At 60.0% G+C, this 21642-nt stretch overlaps 2 protein-coding genes across 16 annotated transcripts in view; one reads left to right on the top strand and one right to left on the bottom strand.

Annotated features, from left to right (window-relative positions):
• Positions 1-10291, top strand: part of EPN2 (epsin 2) — a 68262-nt gene extending 57971 nt beyond the window's left edge. For all 4 annotated transcript variants that reach the window (XM_082374112.1, XM_082374109.1, XM_082374111.1 and 1 more), the window contains exons 6-9: positions 3138-3311; positions 3584-3670; positions 5571-5783; positions 7624-10291. In XM_082374112.1, coding sequence (XP_082230238.1) covers positions 3138-3311; positions 3584-3670; positions 5571-5783; positions 7624-7922 — 773 coding nt within the window. In that variant the 3' untranslated portion in view covers positions 7923-10291. The remainder of the gene's footprint in view (positions 1-3137; positions 3312-3583; positions 3671-5570; positions 5784-7623) is intronic.
• Positions 10292-11266: 975 nt separating this feature from the next.
• Positions 11267-21435, bottom strand: B9D1 (B9 domain containing 1). 12 transcript variants are annotated; one of them, XM_082374132.1, is made up of 7 exons: positions 21251-21408; positions 19696-19764; positions 18148-18358; positions 14483-14579; positions 13601-13663; positions 11717-11784; positions 11267-11505 (listed from the first exon to the last, which is right to left on the bottom strand). In XM_082374132.1, exons 1-7 carry the CDS (start codon positions 21311-21313, stop codon positions 11363-11365), a joined length of 714 nt encoding a protein of 237 aa, XP_082230258.1. In that variant the 5' UTR covers positions 21314-21408; the 3' UTR covers positions 11267-11362. The 12 variants fall into 12 exon arrangements, with proteins under 12 accessions (XP_082230258.1, XP_082230260.1, XP_082230262.1 ...); XM_082374134.1 differs by having other exon boundaries at positions 18148-18355; XM_082374136.1 differs by having other exon boundaries at positions 18148-18259; positions 21251-21407.
• Positions 21436-21642: the final 207 nt, after the last annotated feature.

Here is a 21642-nt window from a genome sequence, read left to right as displayed (position 1 = left end):
CAGGAATGAAGGTGAAAGGGTACCATTTCCAGCCCCACAAAAACTGCCAAGGGAAGCTCTTCCAGCTGACAGGGAAGACAACCGGACGGAAACTCAGATCTCAGGAAGGAATGGAGAATATCAGGAATACAAAACCAGGCGGGAGAAGTTGTTTAAAGTGATAAGAATATAAGAAAGCTGGAGCAGTGTGATTCACAGGCTTATGCAAATCGATGCAAAGCATCGATTGCGTGCTAGGCAAAAAGCCTCTGCCGCGTCAGAAAATTGGATCACATAGAACGCACCTTCTGACCACAGTACACTCAAGTTTAAAGTCGGTAGCAAAAAGATAAGTAGAAAACTCCATACACCTGACATTTTAAAATAACTTCTACATTCTTGAGTCAAATAAGAAATTACAGTGGCAGAAATATTTAGAACCAATTAATAATGTAGATATTTTCATATCAGAATACATAGGACAATGGAAGTGATAGTAAGAGGAAAATTTAGAGCTTTAAATGTTTGCATTAGTCCAGAAGAAAGGCACAAGATCGTTGAGGTGCTGAGGCTCGGATGGTGTCGCACCCAAGTCAAGTGAAAGGGACGGAACAGTGAGGAGGACAGAAGCTAGCAAGTTAGAACACAGACAGAATAATATCCACAAACACAGAGGTTGGTCATTGAAAAGAGTAATAAAATAGAGAAATCTCTGGCAAGAGTGGTTCTGAACAATAAAGAGAAAAGGCCAAACAGTGTAGGTGCAGGTCCTGCCGAGATTCCACATAGAGTAAGAGGTGCTTGATCAACTCTGTGCTGACAGAGCTGAGAACTTAGATAACATGGGTAAACTAAAAAAGAAGACTCAGCAAAGCTGGCGGAAGAACAGTAGGACACCTGTAGATAGGGATAGTCCTATAATCATTGAAGGAACCGAGTAAGTCACTCACCTCCCTCTCGCCCCCTAAATCACCCAGAGGGCTTTGCTGGAAGTTCTCACGCCATTCAAGAAACAACTCCGGGGACTTCCCTGGTGGTCCAGCGGTTAGGACTCCGCACTCCCAATGCAGGGGGACCGGCTTTGATCCCTGGTCAGGGAACTAGATCCCGCATGCCGCAACTAAAAGATCCAGCGTGCTGCAACAAAGATCCCACGTGCCGTAACTAAGACCCGGCGCAGCCAAAATAAGTAAATAAATATTAAAAACAAAAAAGAAAGAAACAACTCCACTTTATACAGACTCCTTTGGGGGTGGGAAAAGGGAGTATTCCTACTCATTTTATGGGCTAGCATAACCTTAACACCAAAACCAGACAGAAGGTGCACAGTGTGAGAACAAACATGTCGGGCCAGGCCCACTTAGGAATATAGGTGCAAAAACCCTAAGCAAAGAAGCAACGGCAAAACCAGAATGAGAAAAATATAAAAATGATACAGTACATCATGAAAAACATTGTTTGCAAGGACCAAATCACTAGGAAATGTATTCATGTACCATATTAACAGGCCCAAAGAGAAAAATCATGTGATCATCCTAGTAGAGGCAGAAACAGGTTGACAAAATTCACCAGCTCTTTATTGCAGAAGTCTTAGCAAACTTGGAATAAGGGGGAACTTCCATAACCTGATAAAGAGCTTCTGAAAAGAAAAAAGCCTATTATGGTAAATGGTGCCATTTAATGGTAAACGTTTAAGAGCAAGATGTGGACGCAGTCCGTTCCCCTGCTCTGCGTTGGGACGGGTGGTCCCGGCCAACACAGCGAGACGGGAAAATGAGGGACTTGGAAGAACTAAGCTGTCATCGTTTTCAAGGGATGTGACCGTGTACATAGACTCCCAAACAGTTTCTGCAAATGAGGTGATTGGAATTAAGAGTTATTAGAATTACTGTAAGAATAAATAGGATACAACTAACACAACAGTGTAAAGCAATTACACTCCAATAAAGATGTTAAAAAAGAAAAAAAGAATAAATAGGATGAATTTCAATGATTAGAATTAAGAGTTTAGCAAGATTGCTGAATACAAAAATTAGTATACGAAATTAAGTTGTTTCTCTGCATGGTAATAAGTAACTAGAAACTGAAGTTTTAAAAATATGCCGGTCCCTAAAGTTGTATAAATCCCTTATGGAAATAAAGGATAAAGTAAAAAGTATTATCCAGGGCACATGCGAGGGCGTATGGAGGTGGAGTTCCTGCATGTCCCAAAAAGCACAAATTAGAGGGAAATCCTGCTGCGTTCTACTCCGTCCAAGCGAGAAGTTCTCTGTTCATCAAAAGATTCCATGAGGAGAGTGAAGGGAAAGGCCACAAGTTAGGAGAAGGTGTTTGTAACTCAAGGGAATCAGCACCCAGACGTGGAAGGAACCCGTCAAATCAATGAAAACAAAAAACCCAAGGGAGGCGGGTAGAGAGGGGACCAGGCCCCTGGTGGGAGAGGAGGCGTGAGGGGCCTGGGAAGGAGCGAGCGGATGCCCGTGTCTGCGGTGAAGGGCCGCGTGTGCAGCACAGTGACAGCTACACCAGCCGTGCCTTCTGTCACAGGATGAAGTAGTAGACAGCAGTAAACAGCACGTTTCAGCTGCACGCCAACGCAGCTCAGTCTCCCGGATAAACCTCTGCGTGAACACAGCCGCCCCCGAGAGCACGCCGACGGTGCGTCTGGTAGCACACGGCTCAGGGGCCCGGCACCGCTCGCCCCCTCGCCCCCTCCGTGGCGAAACGGGAGCTCGTGGAGGGAGGTGTGGACGATTGGGGTGGGGCGCGGGGGCCACGTAGTGCTCGCCTGAGGTGCTCCGCAGGGGGAGCGGGTGGGTGGGTGCTCTGTGCACACGGACGGATGCAGGGGTGCATGCACGACCCACTCCCCACCCGGCACAGGCCCGGGCACTGGAGTCTGCCCCATCCTTTAGGGGTGGATGTGTGAGCGCACAGGTGTTTGTTTGCGCCTCTCCGTTAGGCACCGCGCGTCTGCTGCGTGCAGGCAGGGAGGACGCTGGGGCAAGCTCTGCCGAGGTGGAGGCCGCGGGGGCTCCGCGCTCCCTTCCCCGGGCGCTCCCCCCAGGGTGCTCCTGTGGCCCCAGGTCCTCTCCCTCTCACCCCGGCTGCCCAGCCCTTTCTGGGAGCATCTCTGAGCCGACCCCGCCTTCCCACAGGTGCCAAGCCAGCCACCTCTGTCGACCCATGGGGGGTGCCCACCGGAGCTGGCACACACTCCGTCCCCAGGGGCTCCGACCCCTGGGCCGCCCCGCAGCAGCCAGCCCCCAGTGCCGGGAAAGCCGCCGACCCCTGGGCCGCAGCGTCGGCCGCCAAGCCCGCGTCCCCCTCTGGTGAGCGCCCCACCCCCACCCCCGGCCCCTCGGCTTCGGTTTGGGGAGGGGGAGGCGGGCAGGGGCAGCCGAGAGCCCTGCTCTGCGTGGGGAAGCCCCTCCCGGTGCCCTCCTTGCCCACCCAGGGACCCCACACCCCCGCTGCCCCCCGACTCTCCAAGTTCTCCCCCGTGAGGGCTACGGACGCCAGCCCACCTCTGGCCCCCCCCCGATGGGGAAGGACAAGGCAGAGAAGTGGGGACACCGCACAGTCACTGCCACTCTCTCCCCAGGGGCTTTTGATCTCTTCAGTAATTTGAATGGTACAATTAAAGATGACTTTTCTGAATTTGACAACCTCCGAACTTCAGAAAAAGCAGGTACGTAGCGGTGGTGGTGGTGGTGGTTTCCGGGCCGTCCTGTGCCCCTGACCAGCCCCGTCGCTGCGGGCATCATAGTCAGGGACCTGGCGCCTCCACGCATGTGCACGTGTCTGACCTGGGAGCCGGGGGTCTGACTCAGGGGTTCACGGGGCAGCGGCGGCAGGAATGCCCTCGAGCTTTCTGTCACCCTCTCCTCTCCTCCAGCCACCTCTGTTCCTCGGCCTCGCGCCCTGGGCCCTGTGGCCGCTGGCGGAAGCCCACTGCCCCGTCTCCACCCGCCTTCCTCTTCCCGGCTCCCCAGAGGCGCCCCCTTTTCCAGACCACCCGGTCTCTGTGTGGGCAGGCATCTCCGACGCACGCGCACGCACGCTCTGCAGAAGACCCTGCTCCTCCCCGAGTGCCCCTGGGCTGGGAGGGGTCAGGGTCGGGTGGGGGGAGAGAGACTGGGCCCCGGGGGGCAGAGGGAGGGGGCTGGATGCCCTCTTCACACAGCCCTGTGGGGCAGAGGGGACAGAGCCAGGTGGCGCCTGCCTTCCTCGGGGGCCACCCCTCCCAGCTGCACTGAGCAGCTTTTCTCCTCTCTCTCTCCTCTCCCGGCTTCCCTGCTCCCAGTTTCCCACTGCCGCCTCCCCCAGCAGGCCGGGCTGGGCTGGCCTAAGGTAGGAGCAGCCTCGCACCCCTCACCACCCCCCGGGCCCTCTCAGCTCCAGGGGCCCAGAAGCAACTTAGAGCTGCTGCTTCCCGGAGTTTCTTTTGCCGCATTAAAAAAGCAACAAGATTCCGTGTGTCTCTTCCACAGGCCAAGGTACAGCATAACTGTCCTTGCCCGCTCCCCACCCCTCAGGGAGAAGCCTAAGCACCCTTCCCTGGGCCTGTGAAGTATTTACGCCAATTCTGGAGGTGTTCCCATTGTAGAAAGTGTGGGAAAGTTTATGGAAGACAATGAAAATCATCTGTATTTCTTCCATCTACACGTGGCCACTGTGCTCCCTCCCAGCACTTTTTCTGAGCTCTTACGGACAGCCTTTGTTGTTGAGCTCGTACTTGCCGGAGAGAGTCGAATCCTGCCCCCACCACTTTTATGGAAAAGTGGATTGAGAACATTTTCTTGCAACATTACAAATTCTTTAGAAATAGCTTTGTAGTATCTCTTTGTAGGGCTCAGCGACAAGTTACTGGGTTCCGTAAGATGTTACAGAAAAACCTGAACTTTTTGGCCAACCCAATATTTAATCGTTAATTTTGGGGAGGGCATTTTAGGTTGATTTCAAGTTGTGCTAAAGTAAATAATGCTGTAGTGAACATCTCTGTGCTTAAACCCCTGCTCACACTTTGCATTATTTCCCGAGGCTGGATTCCTGGGCGTGGGGCTGCTGAGTGCAGAATCGCCGGTTCTTCGGGACCTGTGTCCCCATCACCATCTCACACCCTAGCAGAGCAACCACATTCCCGCCGGCCTGCCTCAGCACACCCTCTGTTGGCTGAATTTTTAAAAGTCATTTGCTTTCTTCTTGCTGTCAAGCAATTCATGTTCACTGTAGAAAATTTAGAAAATGAAAACATTTTAAAAAATGTGAACTACTCACGTGTAGCCACCAACCCAAAATGCCATCTTAATATTTGTGGAGATCGTGCTGCACTGTCCTGTCCCTGCTCCTTCCTCTTCGCGCCTTCCGTCCCTGGACTCAGGTCTGGTTGTACGTGCCCTGCCCTGTGGCTGACCGTGGCTCCAGGTTGGGGCTGTTGGAAACAGCACTGCAACGAACGCCCCATTCCTTGGGCAGCCGCGCGCGTCCCTGGCGAGTCGGCGTCCGGGGACATCGGGGTTTGCTCTGGACGCTTCGGGGTTGGATGAGCCCTCCAGGCTCACCAGCCCGTGTGTGTCCTTGTCTTGCAGCCAAGGCGGCCTCTCCGCCGGCCCAGAACAATGGAACTACCAGCCCCGACCCCTTTGAGTCCCAGCCCCCGACCGTGGCCTCAAGCAAGCCCAGCGGCACCCGGAAAACCCCCGAGTCCTTCCTGGGCCCCAACGCGGCCCTGGTGAACCTGGACTCGCTGGTGACCAGGCCAGCCCCGCCGGCACAGTCCCTCAACCCCTTCCTGGCACCAGGTATGCTTGCTTCCCGGCCTTCCTCTGGCCGTCTGCCCTTCCTGAGAGCGGCTCTGGGGCAGGCCTGTGGGCGCTGACCTCCCCTCCACCTCTGCGGGGGACTCTTCCCTCGGGGACCACAGGCGGGGACCAGGCTCAGGGGCGTGCTGGCCCCGGCTGAGCAGTAGCGGAGCACCTGGTGTCCTGAACCAGCACTTGCGCCTCTCCGGGACTCGTGGGGGGCTGGAAAACGGACCCTGTCCTCTCAGTTGAGACCACTGAGCAGAAGCTGCCCCTGACTTGGTGCCGCAGCCAGGGAGACCCTCTAGCGGGCGCCAGTTTTAGGCCAGCTGGAGGCGGATCGTGCTGGGGCTGAGGAGGAGGAGCCTGGGTTTGGTGCCCAGCAGCCCCCTTCTCGGGTTGAGGGTAACTGGGCCCTCTGCTGGGCCGTGCTCCAGGGACCCCAAGAACCCTCACTTCGCCCCTGCTGCTGGATTCTGCCTTATCTGGGGCTGGAACTCACCCTTGCCCCCAAGCCCCTCCTCCCTGCTGGTGGGCTCTCCACCCTCGGGAGCTCCACGTGGGCTGCAGGACAAGCCCCGGCCCTCGAGTGAGTGGCCAGGGCCCCCGCCCACCCCAGTGCCCCGTGTGCTCAGACCCTCAGCTGCGTGCGCTATTCACACTGTCCCCCGCTACACGTCCTGTTCCCTCTGCCGGGACATCTCCCTCCTCTTCTCCGGGGGTGGGGATGCGGACCCACCCTTCGGTTCTCAGTCCAGGCAACTCTCTTCCTTGAGGAAGCCCCGGCCCTTCCCCAGAGTTTTCCCAGAAAGGCCTTGGGCTCCCCAAGGGCAGGAACAGGTCACGTTCAAGGTGTTTGGCCTCAGGCCTGAGGACTTGGCAGGCTGAGTCGGGGACCCTCTGGCAGAAGCGGGGTGTGTGCTGTGCCTGGGTCCTGCCCAGCCGTGCGCTCCTGAGGTGGGTGAGGAATGTGGTTGCCCCCAGCGGGGGTGGCGCCAGGGCAGAGCTGGCCGACAGCCGGGGGTCTGCCCCGAGGGCCCCCGCAGGAGCTCCACTGCCAGGCCGTGGGGGGCCGGTCAGGGCCTGGGGGCTGCAGCCAAGACACAGGAGGTTCCGGCAGCCCCCCGGCCCTCCAGGGCCATCCTCCTTGGCTCTGCGCCTTCCTGGCCCTGCTCTGTGGTCTGGTCTGCTCATTTCTAGCCGGGGTGCTCTGATCTGCACAGCCCCCTTCCTAGGCTACGAGGAGCGACCGACGCGAGAGCGCTGGGGTGCCCTCGTGGGGAACAGGCGGCATCTTCTCTGGTGGCCTGGGGTGCCCTCCTGGCAGCCTTTGTGAGCAGGGGCTGGGCGAAGTTGGAGACTCAGTGCCGGCAGCGCCCGTGGTTTTTGGCCAGGGTATCAGTAGATGTTTCTGCTGAACGCGGGGCAAGGCTTTCTGGTACGAGAGAAATTCGGGAAACACTGGGCAGGACGGAGCTGCATCTGCTTCTAGACTGCAGGACTTCTCAGAGCCTTTATTATGCCAGGGTCCCCAGGTGCGGGCCGCCCCGCGCTTCCCGCCTCTCCCGTGGCTCCCCTCTCTCCCCGCACCTGTGGTCGCAGAGCTCGGCTGGCTGGCTGGCTGAGAGAACGAGGGAGGGCGCCCGGGGTGCCAGCCCGGAGGAGGAGCTGGGCCCCGCGAGCCTGGCCCCTCGCTGGGCTCCTCACGGTTGAGTCTCCTCGTCCCAGCACCGGGCCCAGAGGGGCGGGCGGGCTGCCCCGGTGGCCGCTGTGCCGTGGCCGTCCAGGCCCGGGGACGCTGCTGCTCTGACCGCGGCCGCCCCGCCCGCTCTCTCCCCAGGTGCCGCCGCGGCCTCAGCCCCGGTCAACCCCTTCCAGGTGAACCAGCCGCAGCCGCTGACGCTGAACCAGCTGCGGGGGAGCCCGGTGCTGGGGAGCAGCGCGTCCTTCGGGCCCGGCCCGGCTGTGGAGCCCGTGGCTGTGGCCTCCATGACGTCCGCAGCCTCCCACCCAGCTCTGGGGGCCGGCGGCTCCTCCCTGCCGCCGCTGGGCCCCGCCGCGATGAACATGGTGGGCAGCCTGGGCGTCCCCCCGTCGGCGGCTCAGGCCACCGGCACAACCAACCCGTTCCTCCTCTAGTGCCCGCGCCGGGACCCGCCGCAGAGCATGCGTGCCAAGGACGCCGGGCAGGGGCTCTCGCCTGTGGGATGGGGTCTGAGAGCGGGGTGGGTGTGCAGAGGGCGTCTTTGCGGTCCTGGCCCTCAGCCTGAGGGTCGAGAGGTGGCGGGCTTACTGAGGCGTCGTCACGCGGCACGTGGGTCCCCGAGCCTGTGTCGGGAGGGAGGGCCCCTGACCCAGCCTGGCCGCCGCCCCCCCCACCTCCTCGCAGTGCGGGCCCAGCCCCCGTGGAGATCCGCCGGCCCTCGGGGGCCTTGGATGGGGAGGCGGCAGTGCTCAGTGCTGGCCCAGCCTCAGCCCCGGGCCTCTGGGAGCCCCCCTGCCCGGGACCTGGCGCCCACCCCCAGCCCTGGCGACCCCCCAGGCGTGGATGGGATGGAGTGCTGGCTCCCTCAGACACTGACCTTTGGGGGACACGGTTGTGCATAGTTTACTTTTCTTTGACTCGTGTGTGAGTTCAAAGTAAACGCCACCACCGTGGAACAACTCTTGAATTAAATCCACTAGAGCAAGCTTTAAACTAACCTGAGCATAACCCCGCCACGTGCTCCATGCTTGTACACGTTTGCACAGATTTTGTTTAGTACAGTTTCATATTTGAGTTTGCAGAATTATCGAATAGTCTTTTTTGGCTAATATTTTTATAACGTCGTTCTTATTTAACTGTCTAGTTTTGATAGAATTTACCAGGTCTGGCTGAATTAAGATACTGGCAGTGTCATGTTAGTGGTGTAAATCCTCTTATTTATGGTTTTAACTCTGTAAGAAAATTTAACTAGGAAGAGACAAAAAAATGCCTTATGGAAAAACTAAAGCAAATTCTTTATAGGAAAACATATGGGAATTTGATTATGCATAAAAGATGATGTTTATTTAAAAGAAAAAAAAAGAAACTACAACAGTAACAAAAAATCGTAGCCTCCAGTTGCCTTTTCTTTTAACTCCTTTTTTTGGTGGATTACCAAACTGATTGACTTTCAGCCTTTTTGGCTAGATCCTAAGAGAGAGGCTATTTTTCTTACTGATGAACCAACGTGAAGAAAGTTAAAGACAAAAATCTAACATATGAATGTGACTCACCAGGTTTTATCAGCTAACTCCTTTTTGTGACTGAAGGCATGCACAGTTAACAAGACTTCGTTTACAGTGGGAACGTGGGATGGAGGAGACTTCTGGAACCCTGTGTCTGTGACCCTCTCTGTCTTACTCCACACTCAGGGTAGAGGTGGGGACAGTGTGGGGGGCGGTGCATGTCGGGGGCAGCCCAGGCTGACAGGGTGAGTGAGGGCCCAGGGCTGGCCCCAACCTACGCACCTGCCCTCCAGACACCCACTGCAACATAGAAGTAATCATCTCTTACTTGGCAGAGGAAGAAAAATCATTCTCACCCAGAAGAGATTTTTAGCGAACGTGCACTAATCTTACCTCCCTCTCCCCTGCTTTCCTCGCCCCACCCACCACTATAAAAAAGTATTAGGTAAGTCACAAATTAAAGACCAGAAGAGACTTGCTTCTCCCCAGGGAAGGGCCATTTCCCCCGAGTCCTGTGTCTGTCTGGTCAGCCGGCCTGGCGGGCACCTCAGTCTCACTCTACGTGGCGGACGTCTCACCTCTAGCACCAAGGGCAGCTGACAGCTGGGGGTCTCTCCTGGGGGGATAGGGCCCCTCCACCCCTCTCTGGTTCCGGGAGCTCTGAGCCTTAGCGCTGGGCACGGGAGGCTGACTCAGAACTGCCTGCTCAGGCCACTCCTGTTGCCACGTAGAAGAGCTCACCCGTGCTCCTCCCTGGGGCTACCTCCGGCCCAGACCTCCTGCCCAGCCCCTGAGACCTGGGGCTGGACCATGGGCTCCAGAGTCACCCACGAAGGCCGGTCCGGCCTCTCCCAGCAGCCTGGAGGAGGGTGGGGCAGGGCGGGGCTCGGGGCAAGGTGCTCCCCCTGGGAGGTAGGGGCCGACCCCCTCACGGGGCACAGGACCACGCTACTGGGGTCAGTGATTTCTCGTGAGTGAGGAGCCCTTGCCGATGGGACTTTAAGGCCCCGATGTTACAGCCAGTGGGCCACCCAGGCCCAGGCAGACTCCCATGCCAGCTCCCGGCTCAGGCCCACCCCCAGGCGCCTCGTCCGTGTTGCCCGTTGCACTGATCATGAAGCCACTGGTGCTGCCACGCGTGTGGGACACGTGCCATCAAGCTCCCTCCTGCCGGGCACCATGGTAGGGGTGTTGCCCAGCCGTTTTCTCAGTCCCAGGGGTGGGTGGCCGGTTTGGAACTTGTGTTGACTGTCGATACTTATTCACCGTATAAATATAATTTATCATTTGTATCACGATGCGGTTTCTGGCTGTGTCCTTCCCCCGCCCCCACCCGTACCAATCCCGAGGCGTCGGGAGAGGCGCGCTTCCTGCCTGGAGTCCAGCTTGGCCTGCGGTTCACAAGGCCACCGACCCGGCCTCGGTGCCTGTGTGAGCCTGAGCGTCGGGGAAGGAGGGGGCTGGGGGCTGCCGGGGGCACAGGCCAAGATCATTACAAGGGAGAGGGAGGGGGCTGAGGAAGGGCTGTCCGTGCGGTGGGTGACGCGCCGGGGCCGCTGGACGAAAAGACAGGCGGTGGGGTCTGTGGTGGACGCGATGTGGTCTGACGGCGGGGCGTCGAGGGAGCTGGGGCGGGGACGCGGGAGAGGCTCCTGCAGAGCAGAGGGGCCAGAGGGGGAGGGGAGGTTCCACGTAAAGAGGGTCAGGATATGGGGGGGTGGCGGACGGTTCCAGAGCGCGCGGTGAGCTGGGGGCCCTGAGTTTATGGGGGAACTGGGACAAAGGCAGGTACCCGTGACAGCCGGGCAGTGGGTGGTGGCTAAGGTGGGCTCTTCAGGCTGCGGGGCTCCCCTCACATCCTGCTGAGGGGAGGACGCTGAGCGAGCCCTGCGTTCTGGCCAGAGGGCTCCCCGAAGCCGCCGGTGGGGGTCAGGCGGCCCAGCGGGGCCGAGGGCAGGCGGGGCTCTCCCGCCGTGACGCCGCCCACCTCGGGGAGGCTTGCAGCCCGTCGTCTGGGCTGCCGCGGGCCTCTCCATCCAAGGGAGGTTCTGCCCGGCTCGCCTGTTTGGTGAACACGCTGGTTTTAGGGCCGAGCGTGTCGGGGTGTGAGGGCCGCCAGCCGTGAGCCAGGGTCAGGCTGAGGCAAAGCTCAGCTGCTGGATCTTGTCCTGGTGCAGCTTCCACCCCGGCCGGTGTCACCAAGGCCCGCGCCCGCCCCGGGGCCCTGCTCCCAGGGGAGTTGCTGCGGGGAGAGGAGCTGCCCCAGCCTGGGCTCTGTGAAAAGGTGACACTTTATTACACAAACACCCGCCACCCTCGAAGCAGGTCAGGCAGGTGGGTCGCTGGGCCGTCCCAGGGGGCCGATGCCTTCACCGGGGGAGGCCCTGGGGCGTGCTGGGCCCCGAGACCCCCTGTGTGTCCGGAGGCCCGGTGTCATAGCCCAGCTTCCTCATGTCCTTGGTCACCACGTTGAAGAGGAGAGTGACGAAGCCCTGGGAGCGGACGCGGGTCACTGAGGACAGAAGGGCAGCGTTAGCTGGGCCCGCGCCCCTCACCGGGAGAAGGGGCTGCGGTGGGGACAAGGGGACGGATGGACGTGGCCACCCCTCCAGGCCGGGCCCTGCCCCCACACCTGTGTGCTGGCGGGCCCCTGGCATCCAGCCGTCTGACTGCGGGGGGCCCGCCTGGTCCCACCTGCCCCGGGGATAGGGGTCCAGCTTTACCTTCCCGGCCTTCCCCCTGAGCCACCACCTTGGGGTCTGTGTACTCGGGCCGCCGTCCCATGAACCAGCTGGGAAGACAGGAGACCCGGCTGAGCAAGGGCCCGCCTGGGGTCCCGCGGGAACTAGGCGTGGGCTGTCCCCTCCAGCCCTTCCCCACACCACCCTCCTCCTAGGCCGGACGCCAGGCTTTCCCATCGAGTCCTCCACAGCTGGGATTCACTGCAGATGAAAGCGGAGGGAGATCTGGGGCTGGGAAGGGTGCACAGCCTGAACCCAGACAGAAATCCCAGAAAGGTGACAGCAGCCGAGGTGGGGAAGGGGGGGCCCTGGGACAGTGTGATCCTCCCATCCTCCTGGGGAAGGAGGGCCCCATCCCAGAGCCCAACAACCAGCCTTGGGGTGGGCAGAGGGGCCAGATCTGGGCTCTCCACTGTCCTCTTAACAGAGCAGGACCCAGGATGTCACTTCCTTTTCTGAGCGCTGGTGTTCTCGCCTTAATGGGGACGTGATAATGGCCCCTACCCCATGAGGCTCCAGGCCATAAAGCATTAACCTCTTGACGTCTGAGCTTCCCACCCAGGCAGAGGGTTCTCCGCACCTCAGAGCAGGCCACGGACACGCAGTGAGCCAGCGAGGGGCTCGGGGGGCAGGGAGGGGGGCGGGAGGGGGCACAGGGGGGTGGGGAGGGCAGGGGGGCGGGAGGGGGGCAGCGGGGGGAGCCTCGCCACCTCCCTGCACCTCGGTTTCCCCATCGGAGGAGCAGGGCTACGCGGCACCTGCCCCCAGGCTGCGCTGAGGACCAGCCCGGGAAGCAGCCCCCAAGGGCCGGCTCCACCCCGCCAGCCTGGACGCTGCCGCAGGGGCCCCGCAGGAGCCTTGAGGCGGAGATGTGCCCGAGTCGCTCGTGCAGCGGTGTCTCAGGGAACCCTTCTGCCGTGTGAAGAGCGGATTGGAGGCTCTGCGTGATGGCCCCAAAGAGACTAGGTCCCACTGTGAGGAAGTTAATTGCCGTGGTTTTAAGCCATCAAGTCCGTGGTAACTGGTTGCGGTGGCCAGAGGAAGTGGCCGCAGGGGAGCGGGCAGCCAGCAGGCCGAGGAAGGACCCCGGAGGCGGAGGCCCAGCAGAGGGGACGAGAGGAGAGGCTGCTGGAACACGGACCCCTCTCCTGGGACGACTGTCCATCCAGCTGCCTTCCCCCATCTCCGTAACCCAAGCACACACGGCCCGGCCCAGGCGAGAGCCCCTCCGAAGGGCGGGAGACGGCTTTCCCAGCAGGGACCCCCTTCCCCAGGGAGACCTCACACGGGGGCCCGCAGGCCTCCCCCTGTGGGCCGTGGAGCAGCGTGGACCCCGGGGTGGAGGTGTCACCTCCAGCCGACGCTGGCCCTTCCCATCACGGTGGCTTCTGGAGGGCTCCCAAGGGCAGCAGGCAGGCGCCGCAGAGCCCAGGAAGTGTCCTCCCCCGAGCAGGGTGCCGGCCAGGGGGCCCAGGCGGTGCTACACGTTCCCCTCGGCCTGGCCCACCACCGGGGAGCTGAGCTGACCCAACCCGAGTCGGTCAGCCAGGCCCAGCCAGCCCTCCAGCTCCTACTCGGATGAGGGAAGGGGCCGGAAGCCTCGGGCTTGGTCTCCCTGCAGGCCCGTGTCCGGGCCCCGCCGGCTGCCCCGCCAAGGTCACCACCTCCTCGAGACCGTGTTGCTCCCTGCGCCCCGAGCCCCACCGGCCCCGCCCTCCGCTCTAGTCCCTGCTCAGCTGTCACCTCCTGGCAGAGGGCCCTCGTGTGAAGGCGTCCAGCACGACATGGCAGCGGGGGACGTGACGGCCCTGCACCCGACCGCTGAGGCCAGGAGTGGCTGGGGGGATGGATGTGCAAGAGACTCACCTGGTAAACTTTTGCAGTTTAGACACAGATTCTGGGACAAACATGGGGATGGTCTTTTTGTGCCTGAAACAAATGTTTTCACAGACAGCTGTGCTGAGTCACGGAAAAGCGGCGGAGCCTTCTGAGCCTCCAGCGAGGGGCGGCAAGCAGGAGCGCCCAGAGGTCAGGCAGTGCCGAGTCAGAGCCGGAGCCCCGCCCCCAGGGCTGAGTCCCCTGAGAGCCTTGTTTCCTTTGAAGGGTCGGGAGGATGCCGAGGGCTACAGACACCAACCCTGGCTCAGCTGTGCCCCTCACAGGGCCCTTGTCCTTCTCCAAATACCCGAACGCGCTGGCATCCTCCAGGAAGCCCCTGACAGTCCCCTGGACCGCAACCGGCTGTGGTCGCCCGTCCCCCCTCCGCCCTCCCCTCGCGCCTTGCACTTCCCGTCTCAGCACCCCTCAGAGGTTCGCCTGCTGGGCCTCCTCCCTCCACCTGCTCTGATGGAGTCCTCGCCGCTTAGGGTCGGCTGACCCTGGCCACGCACCCCGTGCCTGGAACACCGTGTCTATACCCTGTCACCGTGCTTGACGAGAGCTGCGTCTCTCCATCTGTGCCCACTACTCGGGGGGCTGCCGAGGGCAGGGTCCCATGGTCACACGTGTCTGACACATCTGTGTCCTCAGGCCAGCAGCGAGGGAATGAGTGTCTGAACTCCGACCCCAGCTGCCCGGGAACTCTGGCTGGACCCGCCCCTCTCGATGCCCCAGGACACCCCCTCCCAGGTGTGGGCCACGCCCCCGCCCCGGGGACCCCGCACATGCCCCGGGGAGAGCCTCGCGGAGGGTGCCCGGGTCCCGAGCCAGCGTGGCCCGGCGAGGGACCAGGTCGGAGGGAAGACCTACCGTCCGGGTGAGAAGGGCACGTGCACCGCCCCGTAGCCTCGGACCACGTCGTTCCCGAACACGTCCGGCCCATATACGCTAAGCACGATCTGCGGCCCTTGTGAAGGACAAGGCAGGGGTCAGCCCGCAGGCAAGCCCAGGGGAGGTGCCGGGTGGAGAGCAGGGCAGCGGGCCCGGGAGCCCCCAGGTGTGGGCCTGCAGGGAGGTGGGGGAGCGAGCCTGCTGGCTGGGCCCCGTGCTGCCCGATCCTGCCACTGGACAGGCCCAGGGAGCGCACAGGGACCCGGCCGGGGCCGGGGGTGTCTGCGTGTGGCTCAGGGGGGCCCCGCACCCCCTTCCTCTCGAGTGCTGCCAGTTCCCACTGCCCCCTGTTGGCAGCTCCACTGGGATACATCCTCGGGAGGCGGGGAGGCCCAGCGCCGGCCTGCCCTGCTCCCTGCCCTGCTCGACCCGCGGCCACCGGACAGGCCTCGGTTTCCTCGTCCTCCAGACGCCCGGGCTCGGGCCTGACGCAGAGGAAGCGCTCCCCGGTGCTGGGGGATGTCTGTTCCCTCCCCGTCACCGTCTCAAAGGTCATCACTCCTTTTCCGTAAGGTTTCACTGCCAAAGAATGCATCCCACACGTCGTCCTTTGGTTCTGCCCATGTTGTGAACTTTGTATGAGTGGAATCGTATGGTACGTAGATTCCTGCATCCAGCTTCGTGGATTCAGTCTTTATGAGACGCATCCAAACCGAGTCACGTCTCCAGGGCAGGAGAACTCGGTCCTGTCTGGAGCCCATGGACGCCCGGGCTGTCTCCTTCTTGGGACCGCGTGACCTCTCCTCACACGCGCCCAGGGCCGCGCATTCCCTCGAGCTGCTTCCCTGGGGGCACCGCACCCACACGCCCACCTCATTCCCGTCCCGAGCCGATGCTCGGCACCGCACCAGAGCCTGGCGTCCTCAAGCTTCCTAACTGGGCTGTTCTGGTCCTGAATCATGGCCGCTCACTTTAGCTTTAATTTGCATTTTCCTAATTGTAATTGTTCTTCCTAAAATAAAGTTGAGACCTCGTCCTGTTTCCTGGTCACTCAGACGTCCTCTTTTGTGCGGTGCCTTGCTCAAGCCTCTTGCCCAGTTTTCAACTGGATGGTCTTTTCCTCACTGATTTGTAGTGTGTGTGTGGATTCCATGGCTTGGTTTTTCACCCTTAATGATGTCTTTGGATGAATAGAAGCCCTAAATTTTAACAGTGGAACCCGCGGATCTGCTCCTGTGAGGAGTCCTCACCCTGATGCCGCGGTTCCCGCCTCCGTGGAATCTTCCTGAAGCTGTATCACCGTGCTGTCCACATTTCCGTGCGTGTATCCATCCGGGATGGCCTTTGTGTGCCTGATACAAAGCAGGGATCAATCAGGCTGCACTTTTCTTCCTGCTTGTATCCAGCTGCCCCAGGGCCGCTTCTCAAGACTCCCTTCCCCTCCTGCTCTGCCCCTTTGTCATGAATCAACTGCACATGTTCAATTCTGCCCTGGGCCCCCTACATATCTGTCTGTCCTGGTGCCAAAACTGCTCTTGTGATTGTGCCTTATAATAACAACTTGATATCTGGTAGAACAGGTTATATTTGATATTACTGTAAAGAATTTATTTTTAAAATATCAATTTCTACTTTTTATACAGAATAGAAAACACATTCTATTTGTTTTTATACAGAAAGCAACTGATTTTTTAAATAAATTTATTTACTTATTTATTTATTTTTGGCTGCATCGGGTCTTCGTTGTTGCACATGGGCTTCTCTTGTTGCGGAGCAGGGGCTCTAGGTGTGCGGGCTTCAGTAGTTGCAGCACACGGGCTCAGTCGTTGTGGCTTGTGGGCTCTAGAGCGCACGCTCAGTAGTTATGGCGCACGGGCTTAGTTGCTCCGTGGCATGTGGGATCTTCTCGGACCGGGGATTGAACCTGTGTCCCCCACATTGGCAGGCGGATTCTTAACCACTGCGCCACCAGGGAAGCCCGCAACTGATTTTTGTATACTGATCTTATATTTGGCAGTCATGCCCCCTTATTAATAATTTACTGTAGGTTATTTTGGAAATGCTACATAATCATGTCACCTGTGAATAATGACAGGTGACATGATTCTAATTCTTATACCTTTGAATTGTACAATGTTGGTGGTCATAACAAGCATCCTGATCTGAGAGAGAAATCTTTCAACATCTCACTAAAATAAGTGATGTCTGCTCTAAGTTTTTGTGGCTAGCCTTTATCAGATTAAGGAAGTTTTCCTCTACTCCTGGTTTGCTACAGGTTTGTCATGAACGCATGTTGAATTTTATCACATCTTCTCCATCGATGGGTATGATGGCGACTTTCTTTTTAACGTAGTGAGTCTCACTGGTTGATTTTAGATGTTGCACGAACTTCTTATTTCTGGATTAAACCCTCCTTGCTCACGACAGATCACCCTTCTGGCGTCCTGTTAGGCGCAGTTTGTGGATGTTTGGCACCACGTCCAGGGCGGGGATGAGGGCAGCCGGGCCGCAGGCCAGGGCGGGCTCTTCTCTCAGAGCTCTGAGGTGGCAGGATCTTCCTGGCTCCTGGGTCCCCAGCCCAGAGCGGCCGACAAAAGTCTCGATCAGCATCTCGATCACCTCTGCTGGAATCAGCAAATATCAGACCCGCTCCCAGGGGAGCTGTGGCTGGGGGTGTCTCTGGAGCTCTGCTTTTTTCCTGGGTCTTGGCCTGCTAAAGCGCCACTACTTTGCTACCTGTCTGATGCCTTCAAGTAGTTTTTCTGGTTTTGCTTTTTAATATTTTATTCACCTTTCCTAGCTGTCCTCAGCAGGAGGAGATCAGTCCTTTACCTAGTGCCCTGTTCCAGGAAGCCTGTGGAAGTTTCTCATGGACAATGACAGCAGGACTTCAGTCCCCGCCCAGGGGGACAGCCAGGAAGCCTCTGCTCCAGACCCGCTGTGCCCGGTGAGCCTGAGCCCCCGCCACACGCAGCGTAAGGCCTGGACCGTGAAATCAGACGGACCTGAAATCAAATCCATGCTCAGCTACTCAGTGTAAAGCTGAAGGCAAATGATGTCACTTTTTTGAGTCTCAGTTTCCTAGAAGTGGAGAAGAATCTACCTACCAGATAGGGTTACAAAGCCTGGCCAAGCCCACCTAGGGAGAGTATTCACGGCCCCTGTGGGGCGAACCCCAGGCTTTGCACACAGTTGGCGCTTATTAAGTGAGAGTGACTGATAACTGCCAGGTAAGGTAGAAAGCAAACACTGCAAACACTGCAGGCGAGGAGGGCTTTGGGAAGGCCAGAGGTAGGATGAGGGCCAGGTACCCCGGGCAGAGAGAAGGGCAGGGACTTGGAGGAGGAGCAGGGCGCTCGGGTCTGGCAGAAGCACAGCTGTGATGGACAGGGGAGAGCTGTCAGGGCAGGCCTCCTGGCCAGACTGCTGAGCCAGGCTCTGGCCTACGCAGGCAGGCGCTACCCAAGGCTTCAGGCCGGGCCTCGCCGGCTCCGTCAGAACCTCAGAAAGGTCAAGTGCACACAGATGAGCAGGAAGGGGGTGGGGAGGAGGGGGAAGCAGCCAGGTGGCTGAGAGCGCGTGACAAGGCTGGTCGAGGGCCCAGGGCACGGGCAGGGGAGGTCCGTGTGTGGACGCGGACTCACAGCCGTAGGGGTTGGTGCTCTTAAAGGTGACGTCGATGGGGAAGTTCCACACCAGCGCGCGCCGCGCATCCTGGCTCTTGGACGTGATCTGGGAGATGCCCTCCTCCAGCCCCTGCGAGGACGACAGTGACGGCCAGTGTCCCAGTTCCGGGCTACCACGCCCCTCCCCTCTCTGGGCAGCAGCTGGGAGAGCTGTTTCCTTCACCATCTGCTGCCAAACGAAGGGACCTGAGACGTAATGGAGGGGCTCCCAGGTCTCTGAGGGTTTTCATCCATGAGGGCCTGAAACCTCGAGGCCCCAGCCCTCCGCCGGTGCCCGAGCTCCACCTGCGCCTCGGCCTCACTGAGGGGACGGTGTCGCCCTCTCCCCTGTCACCATCGGCACGCGTGTGCGTGTCACTTTCTTGGTCACAAAGCAACGCTCCTTGGCCCTATGCCCCCCCCACCCTTTGTTCCCAGCCAAGCTTCTTAAAAGACATGTCGACACTCACCAGCTCCAATTCCTTCTCACTTTGCATCCCTGAACCCACCCCAATCTGACCTCTGGCCCCCACTCTACCAAAGTGTTCCTGTCAAGTCACCAGTGGCTCGGCTGGCTGTGATGTGGTCCCTTCTCTGTCCCCATTTCACTGGCCCCTGCCTCCCAGGTCAAACATGCCAGGCACACCCCCCGCCTCAGGGCCTTTGCACGCTCCGCACCTTCTGCCTGCCTAGTTCTTTCCACAGCCTTCCACGCGGCTTGTCCCCTCGCCTCCTTCAGCTCTGTGCTCAGCTACCGTCTCCATGAGGCCTTTTCTGGCCTCTCATCCCTCCTCTTCTTGCCTCTGCTTTCCCCCAGCGTGTCACCAGCCAACAGCATGGAGTGTTTACTACCCCGTGTCTGTCTCCCCCTCAAGAACGTGCACCCAGCAGGACCAGGGCTTGACTGGCTTTGTTCACCACTGCGTCCCCATCACCAGGAGACTCGGCAGTTATCGCTTAGCGGGCGCCTGGAGGACAGCACTATGGTCTCAGCTGCACAGAGGAGGGGCCAGTCTCAGAGCGGCCGTGAGGGTCGCCCCAGCGCCCCGCAGGCGGTAACGTGGTGCGGGCTGAAGGGATGTCATCGTCCCTCTCCTGGAGACAGACCATTCCTCGGGGAGTCTTGGAAGGAGGGTTCCAGAGTCTCCCCACAGGCCGAGGAGACCGACAGAGCAGTGAAGGGGCCAGCCCAGGGTGTCTGCAGCTCGGCCGCCTCCAGGCCGGCTCTCTGGGGTCTGCCCACCCGCGCTGCCCAAACATCCCTACTTGCTGCCACGCGCCAGCTCCCAGGACAGGGCGCGCGAGCGAGCACGGCCTCGGGGGAGGGTCAGGGAGCACCGCGGCGCTGCATTCTCTGCCCCGGCTTCACCGGGAACAAACTCGCATGCAGGTCCCCCCTGAACTCAGTGTCCACCTCTCAACTGGTTCTGAACTGGGAGGGGAGAGGGTGTGATGGAGCCTTCAGAGACCCCCCCCCCCCCAAGTCACGAAGGCTGAGAGTCTGGGAGGCCAAAGGGCCCAGCTTACCGCCGTGGGGGCCCAGTCCTGGCCGTACACGAAACAGTACTTGCAGTAGAGATCGTCATACTCAGGAAACTGTGGAAATAAGCACACACAGCTTCTGCTCACAGGGACTCAGGCTGAGACTGACTGCTGGCCAGGCAGGTGCGGCCACCCGTAACTCCGCACATGAGGCACCTGGTGAGGGGGGGCGGGGGCTAAGAGACAGCAGGGGGTGTGGACATGGAGTTCAGCGGAGGGTCTGGGGCCCAAGATGTGGGCGAGTCCAGGACCGCTACTGCCCCCGGGCCTTTGCTCAGGCTCTGCCTCCTGTATGACATACCCTTCCCATTCCTTCACCTGGAGCTTTCCTGCTCACCCTTCAAAACTGATCCTTCAGGGAGCCTGCCCTAACTTCCAGGCCGTCTTGGGGCCACTTCCTAGCTCCCGCAGCCCCTGGTGCTTCCCTCCATCACAGCACTGACTGTTTATTTCTCTCAACCCCATTAGACTGTGAGCAAGGGACAGGTGTGCGAGCTTTCTGTGTCCCCAGCACCCGGCACAGGGGCAGGCACAGGAGCAGCTCTAAGGAAATGGTGCTGAAGTGAAAGGTCTGAGAAGGCAGGGTGCTATTAGGACACAGAGCAGCATATGCTTGGCCTGCGAGAAGAGGGGCCCCGAGCAGAGGGGGAGGAAGAGTGGGGATGAGGTGGCTGCTGAGAGCACAGACACATGTGACCCAGCCCAGCTGAGGGCCCTGATGGGATAGAGCAGAGGAGGGGACGCGGGTCTTGGGCACTAGGTCAAGGGGGAGGTGGACAGAGTGGGAGACTGGGGCAGCGTCCCTGATGAAACAGAAAGGCGGGAGATGCCCACTAAGAGTCAGGCCCCGGCAGAGCTTTACCTAAACCATCTCAGTTAGTCCTCACAATATACTCATAGTATTTTAAAAACAGCCTGGAAGGGCAAGTCTAGCAAAGCTCTGACATCAGACCAGGTTTCAAATTCCAGTTCTGCCACTGCTTTTGGGCAAGTTTTCCCATCTGTAAAATGAGGGTGCCAGTAATACCTACTTCACAGGTGGTTGTGAGGACTGACTGAGCGGGGCTGGGCATGGAGTCTGGCATATACTATGCCTTATACACAGAAATAACAAACGGTTCTTTGGACGTGCTGGGGACTGGAGGGTAGCGTCCCCTTCCGTCCAACAGACCCCGCCCCCGCCCCGCCCCGCTTCCCCCCCCTTCCCCCGGCCGGGGCAGCCACCACCATCGCTGCATCAGATCAAGCAGATCACCTCCCTTACAACCCGCGCCCGAGGGCCTGAGAGTCGCGGGCGCGGGGCCTCGCTGCGCGCGGACTCGCGCGGGTCGCGTGGGGTGGAGGCCCCTGCCCGTGACTCCACGCGGGCTCGGCCGACCGTGGCCTCAGCCTCGCTCCACCCCCCAGGCCTGTTTCCACACCGCACATGGGGCGGAGGGTTCGCGCGACCTCGCGCCAAGCCTCTCAGACGCTGGCTCCCTCCCGCGAGGCTCGGTCCTGGGGGGACGGGTGCGGCCCCGTGGGGTCCACGGCCGCTCACCTGGGCGCTCTCCACCTGCCCGTTGACCATGAGCAGGAAGACACTGGGACCCGCGGCCGCCATAGCAGGGCTGAGCGGTTGCTAGGAGGAGCCGGGTTGCCCTGGAGACGGACGGCGTGGCGCGCGGGACAAGTTTCTGGGAAGCGGGATCTTCGGGAAAGGGAGTGCATGCGTGCGGCGGCGCGCAGGCGTAGGCGGGGCGGCGCGGCGGGAGGCGGGGCTTCGCGGGGACTGTCGGCGCGAAATCTGCGGCTAGAGTGTGTCTGGTGGTGCGGGATCCAGCACACCCCTGGATCCGGTTACCCCGCGGGAAGTGTGTGTCCACTCAGACCCGGCCCCGCCAGACCCGTGGGAGGTCCTGAGCCGGAGGCGACGACCACCGCGCATGGGGC

Source organism: Balaenoptera borealis (assembly GCF_965194805.1).
Source record: "Balaenoptera borealis genome assembly, chromosome: 20".
Lineage (NCBI taxonomy): Eukaryota > Metazoa > Chordata > Mammalia > Artiodactyla > Balaenopteridae > Balaenoptera > Balaenoptera borealis.
Note: the sequence above shows the minus strand (reverse complement) of the source record. Positions and strands in the feature narration are given on the sequence as shown.